Source organism: Musa acuminata, chromosome BXJ1-5 (genome assembly GCF_036884655.1).
Source record: "Musa acuminata AAA Group cultivar baxijiao chromosome BXJ1-5, Cavendish_Baxijiao_AAA, whole genome shotgun sequence".
NCBI lineage: Eukaryota > Viridiplantae > Streptophyta > Magnoliopsida > Zingiberales > Musaceae > Musa > Musa acuminata.
In genome coordinates, this window is record NC_088331.1 from 1128360 (window position 1) to 1143066 (window position 14707).

At 47.1% G+C, this 14707-nt stretch overlaps 6 protein-coding genes across 7 annotated transcripts; 2 read left to right on the forward strand and 4 right to left on the reverse strand.

Moving 5' to 3' along the window:
• Positions 1–846: 846 nt before the first annotated feature.
• On the reverse strand, positions 847–5732 carry LOC135672893 (magnesium transporter MRS2-3-like). 2 transcript variants are annotated; one of them, XM_065181365.1, is made up of 6 exons: positions 5223–5732; positions 4655–4903; positions 3995–4123; positions 2736–2881; positions 2412–2646; positions 847–1370 (listed from the first exon to the last, which is right to left on the reverse strand). In XM_065181365.1, exons 1-6 carry the CDS (start codon positions 5715–5717, stop codon positions 1083–1085), a joined length of 1542 nt encoding a protein of 513 aa, XP_065037437.1. In that variant the 5' UTR covers positions 5718–5732; the 3' UTR covers positions 847–1082. The 2 variants fall into 2 exon arrangements, with proteins under 2 accessions (XP_065037437.1, XP_065037438.1); XM_065181366.1 differs by having other exon boundaries at positions 1194–1345.
• A 516-nt stretch (positions 5733–6248) lies between these two features.
• Positions 6249–8294, reverse strand: LOC135672895 (uncharacterized). The gene is made up of 3 exons (XM_065181367.1): positions 7648–8294; positions 6987–7129; positions 6249–6837 (listed from the first exon to the last, which is right to left on the reverse strand). The coding sequence occupies exon 1, from the start codon at positions 8117–8119 to the stop codon at positions 7697–7699; it is 423 nt and encodes a 140-aa protein (XP_065037439.1). The 5' UTR covers positions 8120–8294; the 3' UTR covers positions 6249–6837; positions 6987–7129; positions 7648–7696.
• Positions 6414–6848, reverse strand: LOC103983578 (uncharacterized). Its single transcript, XM_009400813.3, has one exon. The coding sequence runs from the start codon at positions 6846–6848 to the stop codon at positions 6414–6416; it is 435 nt and encodes a 144-aa protein (XP_009399088.1).
• A 1125-nt stretch (positions 8295–9419) lies between the features above and the next one.
• LOC135672896 (phytosulfokines-like) lies at positions 9420–9978 on the reverse strand. Its single transcript, XM_065181368.1, has 2 exons — positions 9845–9978; positions 9420–9777 (listed from the first exon to the last, which is right to left on the reverse strand). The coding sequence occupies exons 1-2, from the start codon at positions 9947–9949 to the stop codon at positions 9550–9552; spliced, it is 333 nt and encodes a 110-aa protein (XP_065037440.1). The 5' UTR covers positions 9950–9978; the 3' UTR covers positions 9420–9549.
• An 833-nt stretch (positions 9979–10811) lies between these two features.
• LOC103983747 (bZIP transcription factor 53-like) lies at positions 10812–11872 on the forward strand. Its single transcript, XM_009401019.3, has one exon. It carries the CDS (start codon positions 11027–11029, stop codon positions 11690–11692), a length of 666 nt encoding a protein of 221 aa, XP_009399294.3. The 5' UTR covers positions 10812–11026; the 3' UTR covers positions 11693–11872.
• A 709-nt stretch (positions 11873–12581) lies between these two features.
• Positions 12582–13763, forward strand: LOC103983575 (short-chain dehydrogenase ptmH-like). The gene has a single exon (XM_009400809.3). The coding sequence runs from the start codon at positions 12809–12811 to the stop codon at positions 13649–13651; it is 843 nt and encodes a 280-aa protein (XP_009399084.2). The 5' UTR covers positions 12582–12808; the 3' UTR covers positions 13652–13763.
• Positions 13764–14707: the final 944 nt, after the last annotated feature.

Sequence of the window (14707 nt, forward strand, 5' to 3'; positions counted from 1 at the left end):
ATTTTAAATGAAAATTATACATAATTAATGCATAATTATGTTTCCAAATCAATATTGGATTAGCAATCGTCAATATATATTGATAAGGGTAAAAATGGTAATGTAATGCGCCATGACGTCAGCTGTACTTTGACGACACACTGCTCGAGGAAATGAGCATTAACGCCGACTTGATATGCGCCAGCGTCACCCGCTCCCAGTCAACGACTCAACCGTCTGACCCTGCGCGCTCGGCCAAGGCAGAGGAGGACGTCGCCCGAAGCTCGCCCATACCCTGCGGTAGTTCGGTTCTCCACGCAACCCCAGTGGCAATGTCAGACGCCATCGGAGGTACGGTCCTGCTCCTGCTGACAGCCACATCAGATAACATCAAACTCATCCATAAATACCCCAGAGTTCTAGACAAACGGGGGGAGAAAAACGACCACAACACATACAGAGAGGCATTCCCTCATCCAAAACTCCCTCTACCTCACTGACTTGATCGTCGGAGGGGTCGGGGCCGAGCTTCTGACTCGACCTATGTGCAAGTGCGAGAACGAGGTCGCCTCTTCTCGACGCTGTGGCGAAGCTCTCCACCCGACGCGACATCCCGACCCGACCACCGTGACCGACCGTCGGGAGACCTCAAGGGACGCCACGTAAGATCCCTGCCATTCGGACCCCCGAACAAGCCGCATCAGCCTCGAGGCCACGGCTAGAAAAGTTGTTTACACCAACATATATAAACATTCCATATTTCTGAATACTAAGACAAAATTTTCCACCTAATTACATCAATACTAAGACACAATATGCAAATCCTACTTTCCGTTAGACAGGAGCAACATTTTAGGCCCGGGGAGATTACACAACAACACATCATAATTTCTCGGGTTCGAGTAGTCTACAAACAGGCAAATGTGTCCAAATACACATCATGCAGCAGCCACATCCAATACAACACAATAATAACTCTACAGACCGACAAATATATCCAGACAAACATTCATGCAGCAGCTAAATTCACAATCACCAAATCAAAGCAATGGCTCAACTCTTCGTTTGGAGTGGCTGATGATGGCATTGGCAAGATGAAAATACTACTCGAGCAAGCGCCTGCGCTTACACCAAGCGATAGCTATCACATAGAGGAACACACTGCCGAAGGTTCCCCCTCCGATGGTCCACAGAAACTCCAACATCCCAGATTTCTTCTTATCAAACAAATCAACTTGAATGTTCATGCCAAATACTCCGACGAGGGCGACAAAGGCACTAACCACTAAGGTTGCGGTGGTTAGCATGACCCCCATTTGTAAGAGATGGTTCTGCTTGTCATCCAGCATTATGTTGATGTAGTCCTCTGTATCATCAACATATTCTCTCAGCTTCAAAGGCCCACAACAACAACAAAAAAAAAAAGACAAATGTGAGAATTTACAAAGCATGCATGAATCTGACAACTGTGTAAGCAACAGCATATTGACAAAGAAAACAGAGAACGTTCCTTTAAACACAATGCTGTTTGATGATTATCCAGCATTTGTTTCATTTCCAAGGAGAAAACTTACAGCTGATGCTGGCTATCAAATATCAAGAAAAAATATGCATGTCCGACATACAATCAATCACTTTGCTGGTTGCAAAACACTGATGCCAAAATGACAACAAGCAAAACTAGCAAAAGAACCCAAAGGCTAAGATGAAGAGGAATGTAGGAAGAGCTTCTTCTCGATGCTTAAAGAGGGATCTCATACAGCTAGAACGATGGTGCAGGGTGCTCAAGGGACGTATAGACAGGAGCAATCCCTCGATCACTACATGTTACATGCCATGGCTTCTTTGACTTCAAAATTAACCTACAATATTCTCCTATAAGCCACACATGAAGACATAAATCACACAGCTATGGACTACGACTTACGCAATTAACCATGTACAAGAATTACAAATCTTGTTTTAAGTAAAATTCTTGAGCCTAGAGCTTGTGTTCTTTCTAAGCTAGCAATTTATGCATTCTATTCTGATCTGCCACTTAGGCAGAGATACATGGCCCAACAGACCATAAACATTGTACAATTCTCCATCAAGATGACGTTCTTTTTCTTTTCCCTTGTATTCAGGAAAATTAATTTTGTATCCGGATGAAGAAACCAGTTAAGAAAGCCAAGAGCTACAGCAATTTCAAGCACTACCATGATCTGATGGAGTTACACTGAAGTGAACAAGAAGCACCATCACACTCAGAGGGCAAATTATTAAATCCCATATCCGGCCCAATATGGGACAGATGATGATTGACCAGCTAGGTTGATTTGCACTGTATTTTGACATGGCCACCAGAGAACAAATTTATAACACATTCCCCTGCTCTCCTCATATTTATGGTATACTTCATAATGATTTCACCAAGTTACTTGTGCACTTACCGTTGATAGTTTGTTTAATGTGCTATCGATCTGAATGAAGTAAGCCTCCAAAAGCATTTCAAGCTCTTCTACATCAAGATGTTTGCTGCTACTTCTTGTACTGTAGGTACGAGTTCCGTGGCTATCGACATTGATAATATTGGGTTCAGAAGCACGATAATGAAGATTAATATTTTGAGAATCACCATCTCGATTATTTTCAATGTCATTGTCGGATATAATTTCAGCACATGCCCTACAAAAGATTGAATTTCAAGAAGTTGCTCAAAGAGACAAGGGATGAGAAAACATAGCAAGCATGTTCATGACACAAAGAGTTAGAACCTGTAATCGTCCATGATGTTGCCATGATTGTATAAAGAAGAATTAGATGATCCATCAGAGGGATCCTGCTGCACCAACTTTTGTGTCAGATACATCTCAGCCATATCATCATCATCATCCAATAGTTGTTCAAGTTCATCCCTTACCTATCATGTCGCGCTGAGCCAATGAGTAATTGTTCCACAAAGCCCGAGATATAAGAAAAACATATTGCTAGTTTAATCAATCTCGTTATGCTCATCATTGTCATATTTACATTGTTGATGAAGACATCATTGAAAAGTAGTTAAGCAAGTTATATATTCTTTAACAACGAAGCTGCTAACAAGTTCCAAATGTGGAAATTATTGTTGATTGAAGGTCACAAAGCAGGAACAGTGCCACCGGAATGAAACTCATCACTTGTACATTGACATTGACAGCCATAAGATGGGGAAGTTTATAATGAGCTTTTGCCACTTGTAAAATAATATGCAGGACTACCTCAACAGAATAATTCTATCACCTTATTTGCTGTTTTCCAAATAACAGAACTTACTGAATGGATATAGTATGAAAATCTTTGTGGTGGGCACCAAGATAATCCAACCACTAATCAAAGTCTAAGAAAGAAAATAGATAAACCATATATCTGATCTTTATCGGTCAGTCATCTTGATTTTAACTTCTTCTAACCCCAGATGGGCACTCTCTGGTCTCCATCCTAAGCAGGAATCTCCCCTGTTGGTTAACCGACCATCATGAATTATGTTTATCCATTACAGAATATACCAATTTCACTACGCTGAATGGAGATCTATGCTGCAAGATCAAATGTTCATGAGACTTTTTTTTCTCATAGCAGAGACTGACCTATATCTATGTAGTTTGAACAATTTTTCTACATATATTTCATTGTATTGACTCACTTTTATCTCCCTTCCTTATCGATCCTTGTGGCAAATATCTCATTTGTTCACCATTGTATAATTTCTGTTCCAGAACCTCCTCCTCTACATCACATTTTGCTTGGTTAACTATAAAAATACTGATACCAGCTTTTACATCTGTGAAATATGAGAACACTTTCTTCCTTCATCTTCAAAGTCAGCCTGAGTAGACTGGTCCACACCTAAGTTTTAAACCATTTGAAGTCCCACACAAAGCAAAGCTACAAGTAGACATCATATACTTCATATTCACTGTATGAACTAACATTATAACTACACTTGAGTCGGAGATCATATTTGATTTGTTAAATCATATAAAAGGAAACAAACCTTCTGCACACGCCCACTTAAGGCAACTAATCGGCTTTTGATCTGACGAACATGTTCCAAATTAAGTGTGCTTATCTTTGATGTCAGCTTATCCAAGGCTGGATGTGCTTCTTTCTCCAGTGTTGCTGCCTGAAAATAAATCAAACATCCAGAGTATCCAAAGTAAATGATAGGGGAATAAAACCCAAAAATTGGATGATGCAGAAAAGGGATAAGCAACATGTAGTACAATGTTTGAAAGCTAGCAAAAAAAGGGATGCCAAGGTTTGAACTACAATTCAAATGAAATCTACATTTTATAGGAATGCAATAATATTCCATCTATTACAAAAGAGGTTGCTTATTTTTTTCTGAGAACAGCGGCAAAAGCCAACTACTTACACTCATCCAAAACATGTACTCACCCCAAACTATACGAGTGGCCTGTTGGCATTTGGCTTTAGATCCCTAATCAAGAACACTTGTCTCAGTCATTCCACCCTGATTAATAGCCATTTAACCCCAAAAGACACTCGGAAATATCCTCAGACAGAAAGACCCACCAGTGGTTTTAAAGACAATGTAGTGCCTGATAACACTAATCAATAGAACCTATAGAAAATTATATAAAGCATAAATTACATGAGGAGAATGAAAAGGTTTCCAAGTGATGCTTTTGACCTCAGTCTCTAGGCAGCTGCACGCGGCCTCCAGACAAGCTTCAAGCGCAATGAACTCGAAAGGTAGATCCCTCGGCCCATGACTCGAAACTGGCTCCTCCTTTCCTTTCTCATCCTCGTCATGTTCTGCCAGTAGGCCTCCAGAACCACTGAGATCTTGCGATACATGATATGGCCCGTCGGTCCTCGTCTTTGGGTCCTCCAAATCATACACCTTAGTCAAATCTGCACTGCTGCCCATCCCACCATCCTACGAAGACAGTTGGAGATTTAATGATGATTTACTTGAAAAGAGAAAGACAACATGGAAGTGCAGAGCACTGAGCTACGGATGATTACTAGTGGTGAAAACTCTTCAGCGAGATCTGGAGTGATCGGTAGCAAACCCGATCAAGAGAACGCAATAGCCAAGGACCGTTTTTAGGACACAAGAACTGAGCATACAGAAGAAAGAAACCAAGAAGAAACACATGGACAAAAGAGGGAAGCAGATCCTGAACAACCTAAAGAATGATATCAGGGGAGACACATGGGAATCTTCATCGAACCAAGAAACCTAAGAAGATGACCTGGTCCCGGCCACGATGCCGGCGGCTGAGGCGATGCTGGAGCTCGTGGACGAAGGGAGCGGCGGAGGGGTCGTGGTAGTTGAGGAGGAGGACCTCGTGGGCGGTGATGATGGCCTTGATGTGCTCGAGGTTGACGACGATGGCCCGCTCCCGGCCGAGCACGGTGGAGGGGCAGGAGAGCTGGGGATCGAGGATGCGGAGATCGCGGCCGGGGAGCCCCGTCCGGCGCATGATGTCGTGCTTCCCGGCCTCCACCACCCGGGCTACCCCCGCCGCGTCCACCGCCAGCCATGCCCGCGGCCCCGCCCACTTCTTCCTCGCCCCCGCCCCGCTGCCCCGAAAACCCCCGGCAGCGACCGCCGCCTCCGGCTCATCGTCCGTCGCCGGGACGGCCTTCCACGCTGGACGCGAGGCTTTTCCGCCGCCGCTTCTCATCCTCCTCGGGATTTGCTCGTCGCCGCTCCGCGCAGTGGAGCGGAGAGACAACATCAGCATATACTCGTTTCATTTTGCGTGAGGATCCCATCCAACTACTGGTCTAAAATGCCCTCGGTAGCGAACCGTGGGAGTTCGACTTGATGGTGGGACCCAAGCGGTAACGGGAGATAATGGCTCTCGTACGGGACTTAGAAGGACTTGGATAAAACTGCTTCTGTAGATGATCCGAATCCAGGTGTGTGATTACCGACGGGAGTTTGTATTTGGCGATTGCTGTTACGGTTGGTTTTGGAGGCGGACATTATCGGGTCGGATCCACATACATTTATTGGATAAGAAATATATATATACATATATATATATATATATATATATATTTCTAAATATTTATAAATGTTTATAAATATATATCAGGGAAAAAAGTCATGTCAGGAGATGTGTCATCGAAAACCACGTGTCGCCTTTGTTACCGATCATGACATTAATATCATGCATGAAGGGACCACAATAATTCCCTTGTCATCAATGTTTATAATTGATGGGAGGAAGAACAGTCAGTCCCCGCATCTCATGATGACAAAGGCAAAAGATGAAACTGTTCGATACCATTACAATCTAAAGGTACAAATTGTCGAGTTACAAGCTAGTTTTGTTACCATCGGATAACTTCGAGCACAACACACGAAACCAAGAGGCTTATCAACACGAAATGGAAGGAGAGTCATTTCCACAGACACTTGGCGACGTTATCCATCAGACAAACAACCTCGCGTTCCTCTCTCTTCCGGGAGCATAACTCCGGCTCCTCGGCAACAAGAAATCCGCCCCCACCTTCGCGTCCCCGAATTCGCAGGGCTTGTCTTCGTCGATCCTCCCGATCGCCACGCTTTGGCTCCGCGGCACCGCCGACGGTGGCGGTGGCGTGCCATGGACCGTAGACTGAGAGAGGGCGCGTCTCAGCGACGCGGCACGTATGAGCTGCCTCAGGTCCTCGTCGCTGGCGCTGCTTCTCGTCGATTGATGAAGGCTGTAGCTTCTAGGCAGATCCCCCATCTGCAGCCCGTACTCCATGCGGCCGGCGCAGCTGTTCATGCTGCGCACGTAGAAGTCGCGTGCGTGGCACAGCGCACGGAGCGGCGCCTTCATGCACCGGCCGAGCCGGTTGGACGTGCCGCTCCTTTTGCTCATGAAGATTCAATACAGAATTATTGCAGTCGGCAGACTCCAAGAAGCATGGACGGAAGAAGAGGGAAAGTAGAGTGGGCAATATAGTCAGAGAGAGAGAGAGAGAGAGAGAGAGAGAGGATTTGGATAACAGCAACTGACCTCGGGAGTTGGGATAAAAGCTCTGACTTGAACAGGCCAAGGATCTAACAACGGGAAGAGATCTACTATGATCTTTGATCGAAGGGCCGTAGGACTAACGGTGGCCAATTGAGATATTAGCGTTGACTTCTTCCTTCGCTGAGCTGTTGCAGGCATACATTAAGTAGGATTGTATATTATGTATACTACCTGACACTTTTGACTTTGGTAGCGAATCATCAAATGGTTTAGTCTTAACAAAATAGTTATACTTACTAAATTGTGGGTAGACTGTTCCAATTTGTGACTTAGACTTGAAGAAGTAAACACGAGTATTATCCAGCTGGGTTGAACTTTACAAAACATAGACATTATTTTTCATAGATTTAGTAGAATTCAACCATCGTTCATTAGAGGAGACGTAATTTATAACACATATATATATACAATTAAGGGTTGGAATCCGTCGTTAATCACTATATACATACGTCTACCTACGGATTTCGAAGCTTTCTATCAAATTGTGTGCACGAATCTTAAAATCGAAATGAAGGGACATTGTACGACCATAGCCATGCCGCACCAAATTATTAAGTAAGATAAGTCCCTCTTTTATTCATATATATATATATATATATATATATATATATATATAACTGTCATTAGAGTTACACGGCATTACCATATTACTAGAGGGGAGCCCGCGACACGTGGTGGCTGAGGCTCCGCGGTCAACAGTAGGCGATGCACCGCTTCTTGCAGTCGATGGTGCACCTGCCGCCGCCGCCTCCACCGCCGTATCCCTTGCCGGAGCGGCTGAAGGAGGTGAAGCAACTGTCTGGGCAGGTCACCCGCTTCTTGTGGCAGGGCCCCTTCTCGGAGCAGACGACGGAGGGCCGAACCACGCCACCGCGCGCGTACCCGCCGGAAGGGCCGCCGAAGCCGCCGCCCCACCCGCCACCGATCCCGGCCGGGACGTGGAACCGGCTGCCGTGGCCGAAGAACCTGCCCGGGTCGGCACCGAACCAGGGGATGCCGGCTCCATCGTCGTCTTCGCCGTGGCCCTTGCCCTTGGGGAGCTCCGCTTCCAGGTCGTCCGCGGTGGCAAGGACGAGGACGAGGACGAGGACGAGGAGAAGGCTAGTTTTCTCCATTCTCTCTTCTCTCTGCTCTCTGTGTTGGTTCTTCTACTGCTTCAGCTTGGAATTCCGGGAGGAGAATGGAGTCCGCAGTCTTGTAAAGCAAGCAGGGATGTAGTGGAAGGATAGAGAAGAGTAAAGGAAGACAGCTGGAGGCGTGACGGGCAGACAACGCAATATAGACTGTGGTGCTCAACGCGGGTTTGGAGGTGGAAAGGTCGATTAGTGCACGGCCGCTTTTATCTTAATGCGGCGTTGCCTTTGTGGGATAAGACACCAACTCGCCAACCATCACACGGGAAGAGAGAAGGCTGATGACTTTACTGACGTAAAAGCGATGGCTAGTCAGAAACTACAGCCTGCACTGGTGTGGCATTTGCCCACTGAACTGAAAGGCAGTGGAGCTCCAAATGGCAAACCTATCGCTGTTGGAGATCGATGAACATGATGTGGAGACTGGTTTGCCACTAAACCATGCACCTCAGTTATGCCGCTCCTGTGTTATTTGACCACACACGTAAAGTCAATGAATTCTTTCATGAGAAGTCTCTCGAAAGTCAAGGACTTTTGACATTTCTGCCTGTTCTTCATGGTCTGTCTTCCGACCATCCCTGTTCAGATTGAGAATCTGTTTTCTTCAGAAAAGATTTATGTCAAACACCCTTGGATGATACAGTAAGATGACCCGAAAAGATGAAGCTATAATGTTAAATAGGCAGACGGAGATCGGTGCTACTGTTGCTGCGTTCCAGATAAGCTCCATCAAATCAATTCTTCGTAAAATATTACAGTGTGCTGCTTACACCGAGTGTCCCAACATTTCACTGTATGTAGTTTTGTCTTACAGACCACAGGAGGCTTAGTCTACACATCTCTGACTGTAGCGTTGGGCTATGCCCATCCGTTGGTCCATCACGATTCACAGGCTTGGTCTATATATCTTAGGTGGTAGGGCATCTTTCTTCTTCTTTCTCGTGGGAGGCTGACGTCTAATCCCCACGCATCTAATGCAAGATGTGCTGTTTTCCTCCACTTGATGTAAACCCAGAGTAGCATAAGATACCCATGTAGAAGCAAAGTAATGTTCTCAGGCGTGCTTCTATTACGAGGTTGAATACACTATTTTCTCAACCACATCAGCCTCTTTAATTTCTTATTATGTTAACCATTATTTTGGAACATGTCAGCACTTGAATACACAAGATTAACACTGTATAGCTTGGTGAAGATTACCTGCATGCATGTCGTTCGAGCAGCCCAGTTCTTTCTGAGAAGAAAGAAGGCTGGTGAGAACCAAACACAGACGGTAGCTTAAGATAAGACATCAATGGAGGTATTATTATTATTCATGAACCAAAGGTGGGAATACGCGAGGATAAGCACTATCACGACATCAACAAACCCCCGAGCCAAACACCCCAAACCAGGAGAACACACCACCTCCTCTAGTGGTGTCGCTGTGTGTAGATGTAGTCAGTGTGAGCGGTGAGAGTAGTTTTCTCCAAGCATTTCTCCTTCCCAAGACCCGCACAACCTCCTTCCACCTTCTCGGACGTCTCTCCCCCCTGCGTGTAGATGTAGTCGGTGTGAGCATTGAGAGTACTTCTCATCAAGCAGTCCTCCTTCCCTTCGCATCCTTGCACCACCTTGTCAGATTCCTCTCCCTCGACACCCTGACATCGACACAACACATCAGATCAGAAACAGCACAAGAACATATGAACTCCACTCAGGGCTTACCTGGACGTTGGCCTTCTCAAGATCCTCTGGCTCAGGCCTGCCTGCATGGGCCAAAGACAGGAAGAGAAGGAGGGCGACGATCACGACGGTGACTCCGTGAGACATGATGCGTGACAAAGATGGGAGGAGACCAGACCGTGTGACTTGCGATGGGAGATGGTGCCGTGACGGGGGACCTAAATAAGGTGTTCCTTCTTCTTCTTCTTCCCTTGAGATTCGTGTATGATCATATGAACGGTGAGATTTCTATCCCTTAGTGCATTAAGGGAAATAGTAATACACCAAAGATTCCTTAATCAAAGAAGGAATATAGAAATACACTAAAGATTGCATGTATTTGTTTCCTCGAGAACAAATTTTGGAGGTGGATGCATTCGAATCTTAATTCAAAACCTCCTATTTGGTCATCAGATACTGAGCCAAATCAGGAGGATAATCTACAGACATTTAGCTTTATAATCCATAATATTTAATTAGAATTAGAAGATCTACCATTCAGAGCAAAAGATGATCGAGTAGGTTTTTGTCAATCTCTCGGCACAGATATCAAAGAACTACATAGATTTTTGCCAAAAAAAAAATCTAGCCTAAGGTTTTCCAGTATTCTTTAATTGGCTTTAATCCACATCCTTGATTAAGGGAGCTTGAATCTTTGACGATAAAGACAAAGAAGGCCTGTTCTATAGGTAGAAATCATTGACAAAGGGAATACTCGATCGCCTCGATTTGCTGCGGGTTTTACGTTTAAAGTCAAAATCTAATATGTAGAGGCCTTCTTAATCGGTAGATGAAAGATTGAATCATAGATAATTAGACTTATTGTATAGATAGACTATACTGTGCTGCTCTATGCTGATCGGTCAGTCATGTTAGCTGCGATGGGGTGTGGTAATCGTTGTCGAGTGCCTCTCTCTCCATCTTGAATCACATATCTCATGCTTTTCGAGCTGTCCATTCTCCGGTAGGGAATCTAAATTTGACAAAACGCTACTTGATCTTCTTTTTTCTCCCATCTTTTGACCAATAAATAAAAAAAAAAAAAAAGTTGATTTGTCCTCCATTTTGTTTAGATCACACATTCTTGCGTTAACTATTGTGTATCATATGCTCGAAAGAAAAGAAAAGAAAATGTGAGATGGTCTGGCTGTCTTTTATGTAGAACATAAGGTACCGGTGCTCATCATGAAAACGAGGGGTTGTCGGAAGAAGATGACGTCCCTGCGTAGCCGTAAGTTTACGACGGAAGTCGGTCGCATCCGAACCCTTCGTTCATGGACGCACAACTATTGGCGCATGAAGACGGAAGATCCACCGTGCGAGGGCCAGGGGCCCACTACCCGACGTCGGCCCACCACGCAGATGCCACGACCTTTCCACCGCCTTGAAGTACCTCCCAACTCCGGTGCCTTCCTTCCCTTTTCCCACTTCCTCCTCTTCCCTGCCCTTCCTCTTGCCGAGACCACGATGATGTCCGTCGTGGGCCCCGCCCCCTCGCCCGACGACTTCGGGAAGGCCGTCTCCCCCGAGGAGCTGCGGCGGCTCCGCCGCACGATCTCCAACCGCGAGTCCGCCCGCCGCTGCCGCCTGCGGAAGCAGCGCCGCCTCGAGGAGCTTCGCGAGCGGGCGAGCGTGCTCCGGTCCGAGAACCGTGACCTCTCGGATCGGCTCGGCGGCATCGCCAGCCGCTGCCTCCTCGTCCACCGGGACAACAACCGCCTTCTCGCCGAAGTCTCCGCTCTCGGCCGGCGGCTCGCCGACCTCCGCCGCGTGCTCGCCCTCCGCCACCTCCGCCGCTTGGCGGCGCCGCTTCCCCTCGCCGGCGACTATTTCGAACAAGCTTGGGCGTGAGAACTTATTACCAAGACAGCTGCCGGTTTCCGGTTTCTTTTACTGGCTGGAAATTAGCGAGTGCGTTGGGTGTCGGAATCACCCGGTGGAATTAACCGACGCTTAAAGGCCTCATTTATATAAATTAAAGTGAATCCATCCGTCCATTTCTCTAAATTGTCATAAGTCTAATGAAATCCATCCCTCCGTTTCTCTAAATCATGATGACGCCAGAAAACATATCCCACCGCCGATAGAACGTGGTGGCCGATGAGATCTCAGGTTTCTTGCCTTGAGATTCGCGAACGATCGATCGATCATGACATGATGATGTTGATGGTCGTGCCAGCTTCAGATGCGCTGCTTTATTGCAGTGGCGGCGCACTTCTCCACTTGGAACTCAACTCTTTCGGCAACGCTTGAAACGTGCGTAAAAGTTGGTCTCTTGTGGGTGACGGTGAGAACACCCACCTTCACGTCCACCTCGTTGCCCTGTAGCTCTCGTTGAAGTCGAGAGGCATGTTGCTTGATCGAAAGAACTCGGGTAGCTCAGTTTGGGGAAGAAGAGAGGATATGGAGGGAGGACGCTCTGAAGAAACCTTCTGCATTGGGAGCTTTGTGTTTGCTAATCACGGGTTAGTAGAATTCTCTTATGAAGACTGTGGCCCTCATAAGAGAGGATCTATGTTGAACAGAAGCAGTTTCGTGTTTGTTTTCTGCATCCAAACTCTAAAGATCTCGAAGCACAGAAAATAGACAATTTCTCTGTTATTAATGAACATATAAATCTATGTAAGAAGGCAATTTATGATCCAAGAAAGTAGACGTATTAAAGTTACTGCAATGTTGATAAAGACAAAACAGAGCATCAAATGCCAAACTCTAACACAGAGACTGATTCAAAGCACTCTGATGGAGGACGATTACACGCCAATTAACAACAACAACATCGCAACAAGAAATGCCGAGCATATCCCACGCACATTCTCAGCAGCTTACCATGGTTTAGGAACTAAACCTGTAACCTGGCGGATCTGCCACTGCAACTATCTCCGTTTATATAGATCGAACACTCAGAGTATCAACTGTCGAGTGGAATGAAGTATATGTGCTAATTAAGGAGCTGTTTTTTTTATCATGGATGGTACCAAACGAGTAGTGCTGATCACCGGGTGCGGCAAGGGCGGCATCGGCTACGAGTACTGCAAGGCCTTCGCCTCCCACGGCTGCTATGTCTTCGCCTCCGACCTCCCCGACCGCCTGCATGACCTCGCCGACCTCGCGTCCGAGAACGTTGAGCCGCTCGAGCTCGACGTCTCCTCCGACGAGAGCGTAGCGGCCGCGGTGTCCGAGGTCCTGGCCTCCCGAGGCCGCATCGACGTCCTCGTCAACAACGCCGGCGTCGGCAGCACCGGGCCGCTGGCGGAGCTCAACCTGGACGAGATTCGGCGTGCGTGGGAGGTGAACGCGCTGGGCCAGGTGAGACTGGTGCAGGCGGTGGCCCCGCGCATGGCCGCGCGGCGCGCCGGCCGGATCGTCAACGTGGGCAGCGTGGTGGGCGCGGTCGCCACGCCTTGGGCCGGCTCCTACTGCGCCACGAAGGCGGCGGTTGACGCCATGTCGGACGCGCTCCGGGTGGAGCTTCGCCCGTTCGGGGTACACGTCATCAAGGTGGTGCCGGGGGCGGTGCGGTCGGGGCTGGGCCGGGCGAACGCGGAGCGACTGGCTGCGCGGAGCTGGCGGCTCTACGAGGGGTTCGAGGATGCGATTGCGGGGAGGGCGGGGGCGTCGCAGGTGGGGCGGGCGACGGAGCCGGGCGTTCTGGCGCGCCACGTGGCCCGGCGTGTGCTGAGCCCCCGGCCGCCGAGGGCGATCGTGTTCGGCCACATGACGGGCCTGTTCGCGGCGCTCGCCTGGTCGCCGCTTTGGCTTCGCGATTGGTTCTTCGCCAAGCGCTTCGGGTTGGATAAGAAATTATAAGAGAAAAAAAGGATCTCTTCTCTCCTCTAGCAGACATGATCAATGCGAGATTAATTTATGCCATCAATCAATGTTCTTGACACACATGAACAATGTTTGCGTGTCCGAAAGAAGAGAGAGAGAGAGAGAGAGAGAGAGAGAGAGAAAGATTTGCCCTGCAGCGCAATAATTCCCGGCAAATAAGGTTCTTGTGGGATGTTGTTGCGGTTCTCGATCATCATGACACGAATGAAGCAAGAGATGATTTGCCCTGTTTTCCGGTCTGCAGTACCAGACGGAGCATTATAATACTATTGTGAGTATCGGTGCTGTAAAGAGGAGAGTTGCTGCCTTGTTTCGGGGCCATGGCGTAGCTTTCTTGGATTTCATGGAGCTCATATTATTGACCCACATCCAACTTTGCGTCTGCGTGCAGCTGTTGACTGCATTCAAAACCTCAGGGAACCTAAACAATGGCACTCCCCCCCGCAAAGCTTTCCTTCCGGGTAATGGACATGCCAGGCCAGAAATGTGGGTGCAATTCTACTCGGACATCAAGCCTCCCATTTGCAGGGCTTTACAGTAGTCACGAGGAAGGAAAGCTAAAGTCATGGTCCTCCTCAGATCACGGATCCCAATGCATTGAAGATGGAAACACAGGGGATTTGTGCTCTGCTTACGAGGCATGAGATGTATCAACCTCCATTACGGTGGCAGTAACAATGCCGGTGCCTTGGGATATGTAGATTTGCAGCAGTCTTTGAGCTTGTCCACGAACCCTGTCTCACAGTCCAGTTATGTCACAGCATGCATCTTCTGCGATAGCAAACGACTATGTGAGCTTGGATGAAGGGTAAAAATCACGGGGCAAACTAGAGATAATCCACTATGAGAATAATGAATGTACAAATCTTAATCTATTGCCCAAAACCCTAACAACAATCACAAGAGAATAACTGAGATACAAGGATCACGTCACTGCCCACAATATCTAAAACCTCCTAAGTAATCACAGCAAGAGCTTACTATAGATTTGATCTAACCTGAGATGAGAACACTGCTAGATAATTGAGAACA